At 22.6% G+C, this 22869-nt stretch overlaps 1 protein-coding gene and 1 long non-coding RNA gene across 5 annotated transcripts; both read left to right on the forward strand.

The window, feature by feature from the left end:
* Nucleotides 1-1361: 1361 nt before the first annotated feature.
* LOC122508742 (tudor domain-containing protein 5-like) lies at nt 1362-18376 on the forward strand. 4 transcript variants are annotated; one of them, XM_043622263.1, is made up of 12 exons: nt 1362-1501; nt 1630-1812; nt 4180-5208; nt 5443-5642; nt 8334-8472; nt 9227-9445; nt 9550-9651; nt 11982-12077; nt 12225-14079; nt 16713-16914; nt 17334-17511; nt 17840-18376. In XM_043622263.1, the coding sequence occupies exons 2-12, from the start codon at nt 1651-1653 to the stop codon at nt 17888-17890; spliced, it is 4233 nt and encodes a 1410-aa protein (XP_043478198.1). In that variant the 5' UTR covers nt 1362-1501; nt 1630-1650; the 3' UTR covers nt 17891-18376. The 4 variants fall into 4 exon arrangements, with proteins under 4 accessions (XP_043478198.1, XP_043478196.1, XP_043478197.1 ...); XM_043622261.1 differs by lacking the exons at nt 1362-1501; nt 1630-1812 and adding an exon at nt 3080-3735; XM_043622264.1 differs by lacking the exons at nt 1362-1501; nt 1630-1812 and adding an exon at nt 3104-3144.
* A 1485-nt stretch (nt 18377-19861) lies between these two features.
* Nucleotides 19862-21172, forward strand: LOC122508740. Its single transcript, XR_006302259.1, has 3 exons — nt 19862-19900; nt 20297-20447; nt 21038-21172. It is a non-coding gene; the product is annotated as an uncharacterized LOC122508740 (long non-coding RNA).
* Nucleotides 21173-22869: the final 1697 nt, after the last annotated feature.

Genomic DNA, 22869 nt, shown 5'->3' on the forward strand with positions numbered 1-22869 from the left:
ACCTCAAAATTTCTGAAATTGTAACATTTTTAAAAAAACCGTGTCAAATAAGGTATAACCATGTTTATAGAAAGTGACATTTCTTCCTTCCAGGAGATATTACTTGTTATTGACAAATAATGAATGAAAATATTTTTACCACCGAAAAGAAAAAGTACTAACCACAAACATTCAGCCAACCTTCCACACGACAGGGGTACTCCATCTTCATCCGTCCTGTTTTGGCAAATTTTCCTTGTCAAATCCTAAAATCCACGTGGTGACACAGGTGCACTAATCACACAAAGCAAAAAAAAACAACAGAAAACTCCCGGTTGCATAAGAAATAGAATCGCGAATTTTATCACACATTAAAAAACATCCGAGACACTCATTGTTAAACTTGTTTTGACATACGCGATCTCATTAAAGAAAACAATAATCGAGAACAATTAATAGCATTAATAATTGACGAATATAGTAGAAAATTACTCACTAACAACTTCACTAACCGGCGTCCGGATTCAAACTGATTATGGTTTAACACTAAGCCCGACTCGTGGCGTTGCGGTCGCCATCTTCTTTTTACCGACGCGGTCGGTAAAACCGTATTCTACTATATCAGCAATATCATTGATTTTTCTAATTGAGAAAATCGAGAAAATTCATATTTTTTACTTTGTTTTACTTCTTTTACCCCTTTTTACTAATTCGAAACAATAAATAGCGATTGCAAATTGTGCAAAATTTGTACACAAACCTCTAAATTGAATTTTTATAAAAAAAAAATAATAAAATCTAAAATTTATTTTGTCAAATTTTTGTTGTTTTGGTTGTTTTCAACCTTTTCAACTAAATTAAAAATTTTCCTTATTCTTTTTGGAAAATCTTTTATCATTTTTGCAAAGATCGTAAAGATTGACAATTTTTTTCGAAATAGATTAATATTACTGTCTTTCTCAGATTATTGACTTTTTTTTACTGATTTAAAACATTGCAAACAATAGTTTATAGGCTTTATAGCAATTGAGAAATGAGAATTGTAAAAATCGTAAAAATTGTGCACAATTTGCAAATAACCTCAAAAATGAATTTTATGAATAAAAGAGAAACGGAGTCGACATATATTTTTAGTATTTCGTTAAATTTTCGTTATTTGCGACTATATTGGTAAATTTATATAGTTTTTACTACTTTTTTAGGAAAAATTTACTACTTTCGTTGCTCCCAGCAGCAAAGATTAAAAAACTTTTATGAAACAGGGTTGAGTTACCTTTTCACGACTTTAGTACAGTTTCTTACGTAAATTCTGCAACACGCAGCGACCCATCCCTGAATTTTCAAATAAAGTTCGAATAATTCCCGCTAGTTCCATGAAATTTATCAAAATTTTGCTTATCAAAATCAAAACAAAAACATGAGGATTGATTTGTATATGTATAACCTCTTCAGCTTTTCCTTGATTAAAACTAAAAGTGCTATAAAAATGGTGTAAATCTTGATTCACTGGAATTTATAATAAGTAAGTTTTACAATATAATTTCTTGTCTATTTTTTTCAACATACTTTAATTTTTTTTTATTTAAAAAATACCATCTTTTGACACAATTTAACATATAGTTTATAATTTAATTAATATTTATATTTCAGTTAAAGGTTACTTGACCAAAAATGGCTGAAATAAAGCCAACACTAGTAAGAAAAAAAATTGCGAACATTTCATTTCTTAAAAACCTAGTTTTAAAGAATGAAATAAAAAATAATTCTCAAAGAAAATTCATTAAGGAGGATAAATTCAATAATAATGCAATTGAAGATAGCAGCAGTGATTTTGTAAGTTTTTTTTAATTATTATTATATAAATTTACTTTTGTTAAAAAAAATTATTTCCTACAAAGGTGTAAAAAAAATATTTTTATAAAAATTAAATTCCCATAAAAATAGATTTATTTCTCAATTAATTTAATTTAATTTATTTTACTTTATCTATTTAATTTTAATTAATTTTATTTATTTAATTACAAATAATTTAATTTATTTGTTTTAAATAATTTTATCGATTTAATTTCAATTAATCTTATTAATTTAATTTTTATTCATTTAGTTTCAATTAATTTTATCTATTCAATTTTATTTAATTTTATTTATTTATTTGTAAATTAATTTTTTTTAATAAATTTTAATTCATTTTATATCATTTAATTTGAATTGAATTTATTTAATTTTATTTAACTAAATTTAATATAATTTTATTTAAACAATTTTTTTAATTATTTTTTTATTTATTTACAATAATTATAAATTATTGTATGTAAAAAATTTTTTTTAAATATTGTCACATTGATTGGTGCAACTTCCTTGATTATTGTATTTATTGTTTTTTTAATTATATTACTATAAACTAATTATTTAAATTTTTTATTTTTAATTTATATTTAATTTATTTAATTTATTTAAAAATTTTTTTAATTTTAATTTTTTTTTTAAATTATTTTAATTACTTTAAACTAATTATTTTTTTTCCTTTAATTAATTATTTTTTTACTATTTTGTATGTAATTATTTATTCGACAATTAAAAACAAGTTTTTTTAAATATTATTTGCCAAGAAATTATTTTTGTTATCTCTATTCCTGCTACAAAAATGTTTAATTTTTAAAAAGCAGAAATAAATTATTATTGAATATTACTTTATTTTAATTGTTAATTGATTAATTATTAAAAATTATTTATTTTTCCCAAAATAATTTATTATAAATTTTCAAAAATTGCGCGCTAAAAGCATGTTTATTGAACTTTATTCTCATTGGCTGAAATAAAACAACAATTTCCGGAAATTGGTAAATATTCATTTGTTTCAATTTTTTACTGGAAAAAGCAATACAATAGAAATCAAATAATTTTCTATCAAAATTTATTTTAAACTGAAGTAATTAATATGCAATTTTAGTTATTTATAATTGTTCTAAAAAGAAATATTCTATTACTTTAATTCCCCGCCACTCAACACTGCCTGTAATTGGTTGAAATTCAAGTTCTATTTTTGTCACGTGGTACTTCGATTTTGGTTTCGCCTTCCGCTTCGTATTTCAGTCAGTTACTGATAGACACTCACAATAGAATGAATTATTGATGAACAGAAAATTCATCTTTAAATAACATCTGGTAATTTTCATTTAGTGACCGAAAGTGTTTAGCAATATGTAGTTTAATTAAACATGCTTCAGTGTTATGTGTCTCATTAATAGAAAAAGTGTCTAGAATAAATTTGATTGCATGATCAAATAATACAATTTTGAGGTTAGAATCAGTGCGCGGTGTACGAAGAACTTCACGTGTATAAACAGTTTTTTGTTTTATATAAAAAAAAATTATAATAATTGCGGATAATTAAAAATGCCACTGCGACCACAACCAACGCAAGAAAGACGCGAAAATGTTGAATCTACAATAAGATCGATTTTAATTTCTCATCAAAATCACATAACAATACAACAATTACGTGGTGATTATCTTGAATACGAGGGAGAAGAAATTCCATTTCGTGAATTTAACCATGACAGTTTATTTTCATTTTTGGACTCATTAAAGCATGTTCTTACATTTATCACTAAATTTAATAAGACTTACATAAAAGTTATAGACACAGAAAAATCACGACACGTGAGAGAATTCGTTGAGGGGCAAAAATCAAAACGAAAGCCTTTAAATAAGTTCAAAAAATCGATCAAATCTTATCGTGGTGGCTATTATCAGGTTTGCAATAGTTTTATGGTTTATTATTTTTTTAAACTTTTTTTTGTCTGAAATTTGTATCTTTTTTTTATTAGATAGATTATTTTTTCTCTTGTTTTATTTATTCTTGAATATATTAGAAATCGAAATAATATATTTAATTTCTTGAAAATGAAATTTATTTGTTTACCAGACGCCACATTTGGGTCGATATTAAAATTAATTATCAATTAAAATACTTCTATTTAGAAAAAAAACGTGTTCGATAATAATAGCAAGTAATAAAAATTTTCAAGGTCATTAAATCATTACTAATTTTGAATCATGTATCCTATGGAAAGAGATTTATTTTCAAATTCACGAGTAAATATTTGTATTATAGAACACTTTGAAAAATAATTTTAAAATAAATAATTAATACAATTTTCTAAATATTTTCGATCTAAATAAAATTCTCTTTTACAGGGTTCAAGGAATTCGGGATCATTGTACTCTTCTCCTGCCTCGAGATTAAACAATTCATATTCTTCCACTTCGAGATTTAACTCTCCATCTTCTTCTACCTCGAGATTTGATAATTTCTCGTCTGCAAGTTCAAAGACAAATGTTGAAAATCAACGTAGCAGTCGATTATCAGAAATGTCTTCTGAAATAAATAATAGTCAATCGACTTCAAATGAACCTTGTCATCAATATTTCACTGGTGAAGATGATTATGAAAATTGCGACTATTCCGATATTGATGAATTTGATTATGTTAATAATGAAAATGGAAAATCAACACCGTCTGAAGTTGAGAAAAAAGAGAATGGCCGCCCGATTATTAGATTCGTTCATAATACACTATCGTCATGTGAGAGATTTAATAAATCATTGAAAGACACCGGATTACCGGCCGATGTATTCAAAGAAAGTGTCACATATTCAAGGGAACATGGAGAAGATTATTCTTTAAAGAACGCAAATTTAAGTCATCGAAATAGTTCGCCCAAAGATATTCTTCAAAATGGACGAAATAGTGAGAAATCTCCAAAGAAACATGAAGAAATAGAGACTGAACAAAATTACGAATATTCTTCACATAATGGAATTAATAACAACAACAAAAATGAAAATTATGCGAGTGATGATGGTGAGAATTATTGCAGTGAGAATACACTCGATATAAATCCTCGATTAAAGGAGAGACTTAAAATTATAATACAAAATCATCCGGAAGGAATTTGGTGCGCTGATCTTCCAGATATTTATCGAAAAGAAAGTGGTCTTAGCTTAGAATACAATGAAATGGGATTCCAGAGTGTTGTCGCTTTTGCATCACAGCTTCCTGACATTTTTCATTGTGTATGTCCAAATCAAAGGGGCGATTATAAATTGTTTAATGCTAAACTACCAGTACCTGATTTGAAGAATCCGGAAACTCGTTGTCGTTATTCGTCTGCGGAACAATATCGTATTTATGACGATACACCAGAACCCATACCGAGCCGACTGGTAAACTTTACACATTTTAAATTAAATTTTAAACCAAATTTTAAAATTAAAATTTTTAATTAATTAAATTTTTAACTTTTAATTTGAAATTAAATTTTAATTTCACAAGCTACTCAATATTTTAAAAGATAAAAGTTAATTAATGTTTGTATGTAAATTTTTATTTATTTTACAATTTTCTATTTTTTTTTATGTAAAATTAGAATTTAAAATTAATTTCATTTTTTTTTGCAGAATCCAAGTGTGCTTGCCAGTTTATATCCAGATGGAGTTATGTTACTTCACGAAAGAGTAGGACAGATTCTCGTTGATGAATTATGTATTGGAAAACACTACGAAGAAGTAGTACTAAGCGAAGTATTCAATCCCTCCTTCTTCTGGATACAATTACGTAAAAGATTACCGAAATTCAAAAAATTCATGGATAGTTTACAGTAAGTATTTGAATAATTGAAACAAGGAATTTTCTTTTATTTACAACAGAGTTGCCACAGGTCACGGAATTCAGGAAAAAGTCAGGGATTTTTAGTAAAAGTACTGGAAAAAATGGAATTATTAAAATTCATGAGAAAACTCTGAATTTTAATGTTTCTTTTTGTTTGCCTCGTAAACTATGAAATTACCACGAATTTTAATACAAAACCTTCAATTTTTTCTATTTCTGCCAATAATTTCTTTTTAAATAACTTAATTTTTCAAGAACTATCATAAAATTGTGAATTATAAATTATTTTATGAATAATTTTTACAATTTTCATAAATACTAGATTCATAGAAGAATTTTAGTAAAAAATACTAAAAAAAAAATTGAATTTTGGAAAAGTTACAAATGATTCCAGAAATTCAATTATTTTCAAAAGTGATAAAATTCTTCGCAGAACTTCAATTATGTTCAAAAATTTAAAATAAATTCTCGTCAAAATTTCAATTATCTTTATAAATAATAAAATTCTTCATCGAAATTTAATTATTTTTAATAATTTTAACAAAATTCTTGACAAAATTTCACAGGAATTTAATTATTCAATTTTTAATAAATTTCTTCGAAATAATTCAATTATTTTCACAAGTAATAAAATTTTCACAGGAATTCAATTATTTAAAATACAAAATTTCATAAAATTTTTCGAAAAATATCAATTATTTAACAAAGTTCTTTTCAATAATTCAATTATTTTTATAAATAATAAAATACTTCACCGAAATTCAGTTATTTTTATAAACTTGAATAAAATTCGTTGGAAGAATTAAATTATTTTCAAAAGTAATAAAATTCTTCGCAGAAATTCAATAACATTAAAAAATTTAAAGAAATTCTCGTCAAAATTTCAAGTATCTTTATAAATAATAAAATTCTTCTCCGAAATTCAATTATTTCATAAAAAATTTTAATAAAATTCTTGGGAAAATTTTAATTATTTTCATAAATAATAAAACTCATCGCAGGATTTTAATTAGAGTCATTCCATTATATTTCGACTAAAGTCGTTGCTGACTAATTTTAAAAAATTATAATATTTTGCAGGAATGATGTTAAAGATATTAGGATCACCGAACAAAAAGAATTTTTTAAATATTTTTTATATTTATTGTAAAATAAGCATCTAAAGTATATGAAGTCGTAAAAACTGTCACATTTTCATCTATTAGAAAATATTAAAGAAAACACATAATTTACTATAAAAATGTAAAAAAGTTATAAGAATTTATTAAGAAAGAATTGTTTTATTATTATAAATTGATAGAAACAATTATTAATAAGAAATATTAAATAAAAAAGGATTTTTAAGTTCACCTGCCAAATAACCTAATTTTGCAAATTTCATTCACTAAATGTGAGAAAGAGAAATCATTAAATTGAATAAAACCTTATGAAATTCAATTTAATGATTTCTCTTTCTCACATTTAGTGAATGAAATTTGCAAAATTAGGTTATTTGGCAGGTGAACTTAAAAATCCTTTTTTATTTAATATTTCTTATTAATAATTGTTTCTATCAATTTATAATAATAAAACAATTCTTTCTTAATAAATTCTTATAACTTTTTTACATTTTTATAGTAAATTATGTGTTTTCTTTAATATTTTCTAATAGATGAAAATGTGACAGTTTTTACGACTTCATATACTTTAGATGCTTATTTTACAATAAATATAAAAAATATTTAAAAAATTCTTTTTGTTCGGTGATCCTAATATCTTTAACATCATTCCTGCAAAATATTATAATTTTTTAAAATTAGTCAGCAACGACTTTAGTCGAAATATAATGGAATGACTCATTATTTTTGATACAAAATTTTAATCGAATTCCTCGAAAAATGTAATTATTCTTAAAATTTTTATTAAAATTTGTCAAAAGAATTCAATTATTAAAAAATTTGTTGATAAAATTCTTTATGAGAATTCAATTTTAACAAACATTCAATTATCCAATAAATTATTTATTTTTTAATTTAAATAATTGAATTCTTTTAGAATTTTCTAATAAAAATTTTGATTTAAAAATGAATTACCGAATAATCGATTTATTATATGAAAATAATTGAATTATTGCAACGAATTTTATTACATTTTTTTTAAATGATTGAATTTTTTGAGAAATTTTACTACTTGTAAAAATAATTGAATTTCTGCGAAGAATTTTATTAGGATTTTTGTAAATAATTAATTTTTTTTTTGAAAAATTTCATGTTTTGTAACAATTTCCTTATAAGTTGTTGAATTTCAAAAAGGTTTGAATTCGAATGTTTCGAAGAATTTTATTTCGTCCAGAAAAATAATAATGATTAAAAATATTTATTTTAAAAATAAGTTATTGATGTTTTTGAATAATTTTACAATTCAAGAAATTTGTAAATAAATGTAATAGAACAGTTTTTTGAGTATCTAATAATTTTTAGAGTGATTTAGAATATTCTCTCGGTTCAGGGAAAAAGTAAAAAATTTTGTCTGGAAATCAGGGAAAAGTCAAGGAAAAATAAAATTAAATATTTGTGGCATCCCTGTACAAGGAATTTTTGTATTTTTAATATGAATATTCATTGTAGATTTAATTTATTTAGAGAAATTTAGTTAGAATAGTATAAAAATTTATTTTATACAATTTTGTTATTTTTTTCAGCGAATTTTACATGGAGGAATACAAACAGTATCAAGTTCCAGCAATAACGTTAGATAAAGGATTGAATGTGGCTTGTGTCTACGCGAAAAAGTGGCATCGAGGAATTATCAAAGAAGTTTTACCTGATGGAGATTCATTGGTAGGTTAAAAATAATACAAACTGAAAGTAAATTAAAAAATAGTAGTTTTCTTTGTTATTTTTAGATTATTTTTCACCTATTTCAATTATTTTGTACATTTTTTATTATTTTCAATCACAACTAGTTTTTAAAATTTTTAATTAATTAATTTTTCAATAATTTAAAAAAAATTTTTTTAATAATAATTAAATCCTTTCGAGGAATTTAATTAAAATTGAATTCAAAATTATGGAATTCCTATAAAGAATTTTAATAAAAATTTTGATAATAATTTAATTATTTAGAGAAAGTTTGTTAAAATTGTGAAATTCTTGCCAGGAATTTTATAGAAATTTGTGAAAATAATAGATTTTTTGCGTAGAATTTTATTACAATTTTTTCGTTATTTCATTATTTATGGAGATAATTGAATTCTTGCTAAGAATTTTAACACAATTATTAAAAATAATAGAATTTTTGCCAAAAATTTGCAATAATTGAATTCTGCCATGATAAAATAATTTTTTATTTATCAGTTTGAATTAATTTAAGACAAAAAAATGTAATCAAGGTTGCCATAAATTTTTTTTATTTGCCCTGTAAACTTTGAAATCACCAAGAATTATTATACAAAATCTAAAAATTTCTTTTTAATTCTGACAATAACTAAAGACTAAATTATTCAGAATGTGAAATTGAATTTATTTCCAATAATTTAATTCTTGAAAAATTATATATTATATTATATTATATATTTTATTTATTTTAATTCAGGTACACTTTTACGATTATGGAACAATCAAATGCTACAAACCACAGTACTTGTATTATCTTCATAGGCGTTTTTCGCATTTACCAGCTCAGGCGATTCCTTGTGGATTATTCAATGTTCGGCCAATAAATTCCAACAAATGGGACAAAAACATCACTTGGAAATTCATCGAAAACACCAGCTGTCCTTTAATAGCGCAAATCTTCAAAACAAACGAAGTGGTATATATTTTTATTTTTCCATACGATTATAAATTTTTTCTATACGAATAATTAATTAACACACAAATAATTATGAAAATTAATTGTTGTTTTTAATATTTTAGGAAAACTCGGCACTCATTACACTTACAAACACGCTAAGGGATGAAGATTTTCACATAAACGATTGGATGGTAGACAACAAGTTGGCGACTTCAGGAGAAGTGGTACGTATTTGGAATTTTTTTTTGTAATTAAACTTCTGGTATAAAGAAAAGTCACAATTTGCTAATTGAAAATCATTTTTTTATCGTCATATCAGAAAAATGTTTTTAAATTAAAATTTCAAATAAACAAGGTTGCCACAGGTCTGGGAAATCAAGGAATTTCTAATTTTTACTATTTTAATAAAATTTTCCAAAAGAATTCAATTATTTAAAAAATTTTAATAAAATTCTACTCAAACATTTCATTATTTTCATAAAATAATAAAAATTTCACAAGAATTCAATTATTTTTCAAATTTTTTATAAATTTCTTTGCAATAATTCAATAATTTTGATAAATAATATTTTTTACGAAAATTCAATTATTTTCATGAATGATAAAACTTATCATAGACTTTCAATTATTTTTAATACAATTTTAATTAAATTCCTCGAAAAATTTAATTATTCTTAAAAATTTTATTAAAATTCCTCGAAAAAAATTCAAATTTGTTGATAAAATTCTTTATGATAATTCAATTTCGAGAAACATTCATTTATTCAATAAATTATTTATTTTTGTATTTAAATAATTAAATTCTCGTTGAATTCTCCAATAAATATCAGTTAAAATTTTAGATAATATTTGAATATTAAAAGCATTATAGCATAAATTTTTAAAAATAATTGATAATTGAATTCTTTTGAAGAATTTTAATAAAATGTTTGACAATAGTTACATTTTTCAAAGAACTTACTTAAAATTGTATTAAAAATAATTGAAATCCTGTGAAGAATTTGATTAATTTATGAAAGTAATTGAATTCTTGCAATGAATTTTTTCAAATTTTTTTTAAATAATTGAAATAATGTAAAGAATCTTAATATTTATGAAAATAATTGAATTCCTGCAACGAATTTTATTACATTTTTTTTTTTTTAATTAATTGAATTCTTTTGAGAACTTTTATTAAAATAGTAGATTTTGAAAATATTTAAATTTTAACGAAGAATTTCATTATATTCGTGAAATGTAATTAAATTCTTGCAAAAAATTTAAGAAAATAATTTCATTTTTCTAGGAATAATTGAAATCATCAGAAAAATTTTGTAATTTATGAAAATAATGGAATTCTTACAACGAAGTTTATCAATTTTTTTTCAAATAATTGAATTCATGTGAAAAATTTTATTAACTTGTAAAAATAATTGAATTTTAGCAACGAATTTTATTAAATTTTATTTAAATACTTAAATTCTGTGGGAAATTTTTATTAAAATAGCAAATTTCGAAAATTTTGAATTTCAGCGAAGAATTTCATTTGTTTGTGATGTTTATTTTAATTCTTGCAAACAATTTTTTATGATAATTTCATTTTTCGAGAAATTTATTTAAAATTGTATTAAAATTAATTTTTGAATTGAAATCCTGTGAAGAATTTTATTAATTTATGAAAGTAATTAAATTCTTGTAATGAATTTTTTCAAACTATTTTTTTAATAATTGAAATAATGTAATGAATCTTATTATTTATGAAAATAATTGAATTCTTACAACGAATTTAATCAATTTTTTTTTAATAATTGAATTCATGTGAAAAATGTTATTACTTGTAGAAATAATTGAATTTCTGCAACGAATTTTATCACATTTTATTTAAATAATTATATTCTTTTGAGAGATAATTTCATTTTTCGAGAAATTTATTTAAAATTGTATTAAAAATAATTGAAATCCAGTGAAGAATTTTATTATTTATGAAAATAATTGAATTCTTGCAACGAATTTTGTTATAATTTTTGTAAATAATTTAATTTTTTTTTTTGAAAAATTTTACGGAAATTTAAATTTTTATAAGTTGTTGAATTTTAAAAATGTTTGAATTTGAATGTTTTGAAGAATTTTAATTCCTATGAAAAAATAATAATTAAATACGTAATTAAAAATTTAGTTATTGATGTTTGCGAATAATTTTACAATTTAAGAAATTCGTTAGTAAATGTAATACAATGTTTTTTTGAGTATCTAATAATTTTTAGAGTAAATCAGAATATTCTTTATGGTCAGGGAAAAAGTAAAAATCAGTCAGGAAAAGTCAGGAAATCAGGGAAAAACAAAATTAATTTTTTGTGGCAACCCTGATAAAATATACGTAAATCTTACGAAAAGTGCAACAATGTTAAAAATAATTCTGTAAATTATTTTAAAATCGATTTTTAAAATTATTAAAAATGAAATTGTGACACTTTTTTTATTCTAGTTTTATTTTTTTTTCGATGTATAATTATTAGTTAAGATAATTATTGTGATTATAATCAAATAGTAAACAATTCCTTTAACAAACTTAAAGATCCGATTCTCCACTTCCTATGAATCGCAACTTTATGACTTTCTTTTGAAAGACATTTATCCCAAGAGGACGGAATTAATCCTTCTAATTTCCCAAGTAAGCCGGTATTTTTTTCGCATTATTCTTTCTTCATCATCATTAGTGAAATTTTATTTATTTTCATTTTGATAATTAATTTATCACTGTAATTTTTTTTTAATTTCTATTATTAAATATTAACATTATTATTGTTTGCTTTTTTAGAATATTGATCTGAAAAATTTGTGCGACTACGAGGAGACTAAATTACCAAAAAAATGTGATTTCGATGAAGAGGATTCAACGTCATGTGATACATCAACTCAGGAATCAAACGTTAATCCACGTCCGCCTCCTGGTTTTCAGCCAATGGACACAAATTCGAGTGCTTCCGTAAATAATAAGAGCAGTAAAAATAACACTGAGAATGATAATTGTTATCAAGAATTTTTGAATTTACACGCGAAAATGCAAAATCAAATGGACGGTGATACGTATAAAGCTCTATTGCGACAACTTACTGACGGTTTAAAAATTACCGATTCAACCAATGATGGAAATTTAAAAGATTCAACAAACTCGAAATCACCTGATCAAAATGATTTTGTTAATTCCTCAAAACAATGCGATTTTCCAAAAAGTGTCGAAGAATTATTCAGTCAAGTTCCGAAAATCAATGAGAATACAGAAAATCAGAAGCGATTTGAAAGAAAGAACGAAGAATTTCCTAATATTGAAAATGTCAAGAGTGAAGAGAAAAATTTGGAGAATCGTCAACATCAAGAAAATTCGAATCAAAATGAAAATCATTTTACACAACAAAGTCAAAGTTTATCAAAAGAAAGTGAAGAGTTTTTGAAAAATTTAGATAGAGCAATTCAACAAGTGAAAGGGAAAAAGAATGAAATGAAAGAAGACCGAAACACCGAAATTAAAGAAACAAATCCATTTAAAATCCTCGAACAAACTGAATTTAAACCCAAAGTATCGTCAACAAATCCATTTATCAATGATTTCAATTCCACAAATTCGCCAAAGGAAATCGTATCGCCCCGTAAATCGGCACGAAGAAATTTGAAAAGTTTTCTCGACCTCTCACACGATTCATTGTCGATTGTTAATGAATCATTCGAATCAAATTCAAGTTGTCATTCGAATATTTTCACATTTGAAAACGAGAAACAGAAAAATGTTGAGAATTCTCATTTTGTAAATGAGGAAACATTTACTCCCAGTAATATTTTCTCACCAGTTATTGATTCGTCTGCAAATCAAGTGAATAATGGTGCGAAAATATTCTACGAATCTGCTCCAATAATTTATCATCAAACTGAAATGGAGAATAAGACTGATAATTTAGATCCGAATTATTGGAAGCCAATCCCGTCAATTAAAACTAGCGGGCCTAGTGAGCCGTCTGTGAAGAAAAATGGCATTAGTTTTAAGATGAACAAATTAACTCCAATGGATAGGATAAATAATATGAAATCACCAGTTCAGATGGCAGAGGAAAATTATCCAAAGACAACGATCGAAGTGGCGACAACAAATGAGAATTTCATGAAATCATCGATTAATAAAGAGCTTTTGGAAGCGGGAGCAGTTCCACTTCCCGTGACACCGAACGGTTCGCGTACACCAACTCCAACTGAAGTGGAGAATATGTTTACCCCGATAAAAACGAATTATCAAAGTTCTTCGATTTATGGCAATGAAAATATTTTTATCAATCAAAGCAATGCACCTTCACTTGGACAGAGAATTCAAGAAGAAAATTCAGCCAGTATTATTCATTTTTCTCCAATCGACAAGAGTCGTAATGAAGACATTCCAGTAGTACAAAATAATGTTCGTCCAGAGAAAAATATTTCTCTAAACACCAATCCGTTCGTTGGTGATAATAAATTTTCGTATTTGTCGAAGCCAATCGAGGAGGAGAAAAAATCGACAGCTAATGCCGAATTCAATTCATTTGAAAGACCTCCAGATACAAGGAACATTGATAATTCCAGGCAAACGGAAATGAGAAATTCTTCAGTTTCACCTTCTAAAGATAATTCTTTAGTTTGCTACATTTATCGTAAGTTTTTTACCACAAATTTTTATATTTTATTAAATATCAATTTTTGAATTATTCAGATTGAAAGTTTAAAAAAAATCCACTGATTAACTAAATTATTAATATTTATTACTTTTCAAAACATTAATTCTTATTCTTTGAAGTAATTCAATTATTTTCGAAAAATTTTAATAAAATTCTTCAGAAGAATACAATTATTTTCATAAATAATATAGGAATTTAATTATTTTCGAAAAAATTGCGAATTTTTTCGAAAAAATTGCAAACTTTAAAAATAAAATTTATTAAATTCATCGAGAGAATTCGAATATTTTCAAAAATTTTGACACAATTCTGTATAAGAATTCAATATATTCAATATGATTTGAACTAAATTTCTCGAAAGAATTTTAATTTTCTTTGATAAATTAAATTATTTTCGAAAATTTTAATAAAATTCTTGTCAAAAATTCAATTATTTTCATAAATAATAAAATTCATTTCAAGAATTCAATTATTTTCATAAAAAAATAAAATTCTTGGCAAAAATTCAATTATTTTTATAAATAATAAAATTCTTGCAAAAATTCAATTATTTTCATAAATAATAAAATTTTTGGAAAAATTCAATTATTTTCATAAATAATAAAATTCTTGTCAAAAATGAAATTATTTTCATAATAAATAAAATTCTTTTCAAGAATTCAAAATATTTTAATAAATTATAAAATTCTTTAAAGAAATTCAATGATTTTCAAAAATTTTATTATAATTCTTCGCAGGAATTCAATTACTTTTAAAAATTGTATTAAAATTCTTGGCAAGAGTTCAATTAATTTTTCATAAATAATAAAATTCTTTGCAGAAATTCAATTATTTTCATAAAAAAATAAAATTCTTGGAAAAATTCAATTATCTTCACAAATAATAAAATTCTTGTCAAAAATTAAATTATTTTCATAATAAATAAAATTCTTTTCAAGAATTCAAAATATTTTAATAAATTATAAAATTCTTTACAGAAATTCAATGATTTTCAAAAATTTTAATGAAATTCTTCGCAGGAATTCAATTACTTTTAAAAATTGTTTTAAAATTCTTCGCAAGAGTTCAATTAATTTTATAAATACATAATAAAATTCTTTTCAGAAATTCAATTATATTCAAAAATTTTAATGAAATTCTTGTCAAGAATTCAATTATCTTCATAAATAATAAAATTTTTGGAAAAATTCAATTATTTTCATAAGTACGAAAATTCTTGTCAAAATTTTAATTATTTTCATAATTAATAAAATTCTTTTCAAGAATTCAAAATTTTTTAATAAATTATAAAATTCTGTACAGAAATTCAATTATTTTCAAAAATTTTAAGAGAATTCTTCGCAGGAATTCAATTATTCTTGAAAATTGTATTAAAATTCTTGGCAAGAGTTCAATTAATTTTTCATAAATAATAAAATTCTTTGCAGAAATTAAATTATTTTCAAAAATTTTAATAAAATTCTTGGCAAAAATTCAATTATTTTCATAAATAATAAAATTCGTCGGAGGAATTCAATTATTTTCATAAATAATAAAATTCTTTGCAGAAATTCAATTATTTTTAAAAAATTTTAATAAAAATATTGGCAAGAATTCAATTATCTTCATAAATAGTATAATTGTCAAAAATTCAATTATTTTCATAATTAATAAAATTCTTTTCAAGAATTCAAATTATTTTAATAACTTATAAAATTCTTTACAGAAATTCAATTATTTTCAAAAATTTTAAGGGAATTCTTCGCAGGAATTCAATTACTTTTGAAAATTGTATTAAAATTTTTGGCAAGAGTTCAATTAATTTTTCATAAGTAATCAAATTCTTTGCAGAAATTCAATTATTTTCAAAAAATTTAATAAAATTCTTTATAAGAATTCAATTATTTTTATTTAAATTTTAATACAATTTCTTAATATAGAATTCAATTTTATTTAAAAATTTTAATAAAATTTCTTAAAAGTATTTAGTTACTTTCAAAATTTTTTATAAAATTATTACGAAGATTTTAATTAATTTGAGTACAATTTTTATTTAAATTTCTTGAAACAATTGAATTGTTGGCAAAAAATTTGAATAAAATTCTGTGCAAGAATTAAATTATTGCACATTTAAAATTATTAAAGTTAAAAAAATTAGAAAAAATTTTTTAAAAAATTTGAAAATTTTGAAATAAATGTTGTTCCTTTAAATGTTTTTTTTAAAACAAAAATGTCATCTTTTAAATGTATAAAAATCCACTTATTAACGCAAAATTATAAAAAATAATTTAATTTTCAAATTTTTCTTGCGAAAATATTTCCAAAAAATTTATTCTCTGAATAAGTAAATAAAAAATTTGAATCTAAATAAATCTGAATTAGTAAAAGTTTGAATTTATTAGAACAAAAGTGACATGAAATTTTTGAAAATTAATTATTTAACTTTTCATTCAATAAGACAAAAAATAAATAAAATAATAAGTAACTTTTCTTTCAAATTAATGGTCATTTGTTTAATTAAAAATATCTTTTTCAAGTTTGGTTTTCGAGTAATTTAGAAATTGAATTTTATTTTTTATGATTATTAATTTATGTGTGATTAAATTTTTAAATGAGAGAACTTTTTTTAGCGATAACCACCAAGGAGAAGAGTCTTATTGTCCTGAATGTTGATGACGAAGGCTGGTTAATTTCGGAAGAATTTGTCGAGGCTTTCATGAATATACAAGGAACGAGTATTATGTTGAGGGCCTTAAACATGATAAATGTACAGATTCCTTTTAAAACAGTTGACAGATATTCGCATCCTTCACTTTTAGATCAACTTGACTTGTAAGTATCTTCCATTTTATTTAATTATTCATATTTCATAATATTTCATTGAATTTGTCTATTTGATTGAATTTCCATTGAATTAAATCTATTAAAATTAAATCTTTATTTAACGTTTAACTCAATTAACAGATTAGAATTTATTTTTTCATATCATTCAATATTTTTATTTTTAAATTTTACTTTTATTTTCGATTTTAATTTTTAAGTTTTCCTTTTTTTTAAATTTATATTTTAATTTATTAAATCTAAAATTTATGTTGTAAAATTAAAAGTTAAATGTATTAAATTATTTACTTTATAAAATTGAAAATTTATTTTATTAATTTATTGAGAAATTATTTAATTCTTTCAATTTATCATCTAAGTTTATAAATTATTTCTGGTATTTAATTTAATTTGTCTATAATTTCTTTTAGCACGCCGTTGAATGTGATTCGAAATGTGGAAAATAAAATTATTCGACCTATTCATTTGACGCCTTTGAAATTCGCACCTAAAATACTGTCATGTCTCAACATAATCAATCGCTCTGAATGGCATCAAATGGTTCACGAAAAGAAAGTTTCATCAAACACTATCATTAATGATATAATAGTAAGTTAAATATTTTACAATAGACTTATTTAAACGAATAACTTTTTATATTAAAATTTTCCTGATAACATAACATTTATAAATTTTTTTAATTTCAAACATTATTTTATTTCTAAATTCTATATTCAAAATCTTCGTTTAAATTAATATGCTATGTTAAATTTTCAATTCAATTAAATTGAATTAAATTTTCAGAAAAAATTGTTTTAAATTCTATTTTGTAGGAATTTTTATTTAAAACAAATACGAGAGAATTTTTAATTTAATTTTAATTCCCCTTTTACAATGAATTTAAATTATTCTGATTAATAAATTTTTTATATTACAGAAATTGATTTCATCGTACAAGACTTACATGAGTATGAAAAAGAGGCCATGAAACTTATCATAGTTAAAATTAGAGAAAAGAATTTTGTACCTTTTCATAAATAAGGACGTATATTTTTTTTATTTTATTCAAGTTTAACCTGTTCAGTATTTTTGAAATAATGATGATCATAAATGTGAAAAAGTTCTTAATATTTTTTTTTCTTTTTTTTTTAAAAAAGAAAACTTATTTGAAAGAAATGTAAATAAGTTATAATAATGACTTATTCTTTATATTCATTAGTGAATATTTATTTATGTGTAAAAAAGGAAATTCTATTAATGTTGTTGCGAGAATATAATTTTTATTTATCGCCAAAGAAATAAACAAAAGCAAAACGCTTCGTGAAAAACAAAAGATTACCAAATGTGATTTTGATAATAAGTTATGAATGTTTATATATATTTATAAAAAAAAAATAAATTAATCGTAGCGCATCGATTTCACAATTTGTATTAAGCATTATAATAAAACGTTCTTTATTGTATTATATTTAAATTTTTGTTGTCATTATTAAATTATGGATGATAAAGAGGAGATTGAGAAATCGAAGAAAAATAATTATTCTAGTTTACAAAAAATTTCCAGTGAACAAATTACGAATTTTTTCGAAATAAAGGAACGTTTAGAGGAAAAATTTTCTAAAAACGAAGAATTACAGTCGATTACAAAGTTTATTAAGGAAAAAATGGTGGGACTGAAGATTTTTTCCGAGGAAATGATTAAATCGTTGGAGAAAGGAAAGAAAACAGCGTATGTGAAAGATTTTGAAAAAACAATAGAAATACGAAGTAATGAACTAAAAGACGTCCTTCATTTATTTTTGGAAGCCACTAAGGTTTTTTTTTTAAATAAATTACTTTGCAATTTTATATTTAAATTTCTATTTCTAATTTTTGGAATTAAAATTTTAGGAGAAAATATCGAAAATTCCAAGTTCTGTCAAATCAATTGATACTCAAGATGTTTTGGAAAAAATACCAAATTTCTCAGAGGGTTTAAAATTATTATCAATTTCACTTTCAAAAATTTTAATTCCAAAGAAACCTGTAAATTCTAATGAGCAAGAAGAGCCTGAAAATTTAAAAAAATCATCGATGCCTAAACAATAATTATAATTTTATAATTATTAATTAACGATTAATTGTTTTTGATAAAAAAAAAAATAAATACACATTTTTAAAATATTAATTTTAATTTAATACCAAATTTTTTATTTATTTATAATTAAATTAATTTTATTAGTTTATAATTAAATTAAATATTTATGATTAAAATCAAATACTTTATTAATCATAACAATTATTAAATTCATTGGAATAATTTGGTTAAATTAAAATTATTTTTAATATAAATTTTTTACACTTTTATTTTAATAAAAAGTTTATTAATTATTAATTTTTATTAACAATTTTTTACATTATATTATTGATTATTTTAAAATAAATTAATTTTCTAATCATTTCAGTTCAATATTAATTAATTTAATAATTATTTAATAATTGATTTTTTATTAATAGTTCTAAATTAATTAATTAATTTATTAATAATTCTAAAATAAATAATTTATTAATGATTCTAAAATAATTAATTTATTAATTAGTACAAAATTATTAAACAATAAATTATATATCGTATTAAACTTATTTATTATTTTATTAATAATTATGTAAATTATTTTTAAACAATTGTCCATTTTAATATTAAAATACATTTACAATTATGTAAATTTGAAAAATATAGTAAAAATATTTTCAGAAATATATTTGAAATGTTTTTAAATTCACCGCCAATAATGAAATGGAATTGAACCACCAATAAGAATTTTGTATTTTTCCCGCTTTGATTCTGAAACAATATTTGTCCACCAATAAGAAACGTCCATCCATCGGCCGGAAATTGCAGACAGCCAATCACCGTTCAGAGTTACGTCCCCTTCCAATACATGTTCGTTCATGTCGGAGACTCTTCCTCACTCGGTGGCGTCCTTTTGTCTCGGCCAACATTTCTCCTCTAAAAATGGTAATATTTATTCATTTACATTAAACTTTTGCGATATATTTCATTCTCTAATAGAAATAAACAATATTTTGTCATAAATTGAGTAAAAAATTGCCATGATGTGACAAGATGGCTGAATAAAATAGTGATCTCACTTGACGGCATGTCGATGCTTGCAATTTTGATGATATTTCATCAATCTTCAAGGATTGTTGCCAAAATCTAGTTCTTTTGAGATTGGTTGTGTGAATTTGGTCATAATTTTGCTCTATTGGTTAGGAAAACTTGAAAATGTAATCAATATAGTCGAAAGTATTGTTTCAATGGCAAAATGTGCTTGCAACAATATTTTCAAGATGGCGGCCGCAGTGTGTAAAATTGTTAAACATTTTTTCGTTTATTTAATTATTTTTACAGTTTCCTCTGCGGTGGACATTCAAAATACATTGTATCGTCTATTCGAGTCTGCTTGGAAACCGGAAGTTCCGGTGACCAGCGGAATTTACAGATCCGCAAGCGGAAAAATTCAGTACCGTTACTGGCATTCACAGTGTTTCCGTGCTTGTCGGTAAGATTTGTTCGATTTGGTGTTTCGTATTTTTTGAGCTATTTCATTTCATTAATTCATTTCTTACTCAACACATGATCGAAACAGCATTAATTAATTGAATTCTTTGTTAAATATTCTCAAAACTTGTTAATTTTGAAAATATTTTTTGTTTTTGCCGTTTTTGCAAATATTCTGTTCTTTAAGTTTTGTAGGTTATGTTTCCTTTATTTTTTTGCTTTTTGCAACAAAAAGTCGAAAATATTCTACTACGTCTACTACATAAGCAATTTTCTCCAGTTTTGTTCATATTTTTTCAGTTTTTCTAACATTTAGTTGTTGAAAATAATTTATGAATATTAATAATAGAAATGTTTCAAAAATTTGCATTGGAGAAATTTTTTTTTAAATTGTGACAAATTGTCACAACTTACAAAACAATTTACAAATTTTTATGGAAAAAAACATAACCTATAATTACAGGTAAAAATATAATAAAACTATAGAAAAAGGATAAAATATCGTTAAAATATAATTATTTGTTTAAAAACTAATGAAGTAAATTTGATATTGTTTAGTAATAATTTGTTTTGTTTTTTTTTTTGTTTCAGTTTCACTTGAGAAAAATAGCAATTGTTGGAGCCACCTTGAAAAAATGGAAAAAAAGTGAGAAAAACGTATTTTTTACAGTCTATTTAAATTTATAATTTTCCAAGTTAACATTCATATAGTAAAGTTAAATAAATAAAATCAGTGCGGTAGTTGAAAATATAAAAATCACGGAAATTAAATATTTACAGAAAAAAGTCAATTAATTTTTTAGTTTCAATTTTGTCAAAATCAAAATATTCAATTGCCATCAATACAAATTATTAATTATTTTCGTTGAGTTAAGAACAAATTAATATTTGTATTAAAAAAAAATTAATTTTAATACAAATTCTAAAAATAATATTTACATATGAAAATTCGTTTTTCTTTAGAATAATTTGCATAATAAATAATAACGACATTAAAGTAACTAAAATTAATTAAATTAACTTAAGGAAAATTTGTCGTTTCAAAATTAAATTAATGATTAATTCTCAATATTAGATATTTCTTGTAACAAATTATGTGATTAATTTTATAATTAAACCGAGTGAAAATTTTAATTTCCATGATTTAAATATTTCCGAGTTTATAAAAATATTTCGAGTCAGTGCCGGTTTTTTGATTTAAAGAAAAGCTTAATGCTTTAACTATAAATTCAGTGGTGTGCTTTAATTTTCAAATGTGGATTATGAATAAACGAAGAATAATTCAAGAATTTCAAGGAAAACGTGGATTACTGTGAGAGCAACTTCAAAATCAAAGTAAGAATTTTCAATGTAAGTTCTATTTATATAATATTGCAACAAAAAAATTTGAAAAATCACCTATGGAATCGGTAGTTAAATCAATTGATAGTCAGTGTATTAAAAAATTGAACAAATTATTTAATTAGTTTGTGGATAATCGTGATAACATTTTTCAAAATATTCATTTAATTAAATACTCAATTCGTTTAGCGAAATTAAAATTTTTCTTAATTAATAATTAACATTATTAAATTAATAATTAATTGTTAACTTTATTAAATTAATCCTAATGTAAAAATTACGTTTCTCTATTTGATTCGTAAATTAAAAAATTCATTACAATAGAATGAAAAAATTGAAAATATTTCTGTCTTTGTTCATAAATATGAATTTTTTTCATATTAAAAAATTTTGTTCATATTGTTTATTATTTATCAAACGGTCAATTATTTAATTAATATAATTGATAGGTACTAAACTATTTTTAATTCACTTTATCATTGGGTGATTTTTCCCCTTTTTACCACATCTTATAAATTATGATCTTCGTTATGATCGCAAATTATTTATTCTCGTCCCTGTTGACCTTTTTTCGTCACTTAAGGTCATGTTATTCAGTGGTCACGTGTTCCCATAGTAAAGTATATGGAGCACGTGACCACTGAATAACATGACCTTAAGTAAGATTTATTACGTAAAGGCTTTGATTCGCTTTCCATAAAAATCGTAAAATTATTAAAATAATTAATTTGGAATTAATTAGAACAAATAATTAATAATTATTAAAACAAAAATGTCCATTAGTTTTTCGTAGGCGAACAAAATTTCCAAGATTCCTGTGCTTAAAATTAAATTTTGTTGCATTAACAAAATTTATTCAAGGTCAATGCAAAGTTTCTGTCGTTTAATTTCGATGTTTCTGGTTGTTATTTTTTTCTAGATTTCCATAGTTTGTTTCATAATTGTTTAGATTTGAGCTAGAAAATTAATTTTTAAATATTCAAACACTTAAAATATTTTTTTACATTAAAAACTTAAATCTCTATTTATGAAAATTTAATTTATTGTTTTTTTCAAAAATAATAATATCTAAATATTATTTT

This window comes from Leptopilina heterotoma, unplaced genomic scaffold, assembly GCF_015476425.1.
Source record: "Leptopilina heterotoma isolate Lh14 unplaced genomic scaffold, ASM1547642v1 Lhet_562, whole genome shotgun sequence".
NCBI classification, from domain to species: domain Eukaryota; kingdom Metazoa; phylum Arthropoda; class Insecta; order Hymenoptera; family Figitidae; genus Leptopilina; species Leptopilina heterotoma.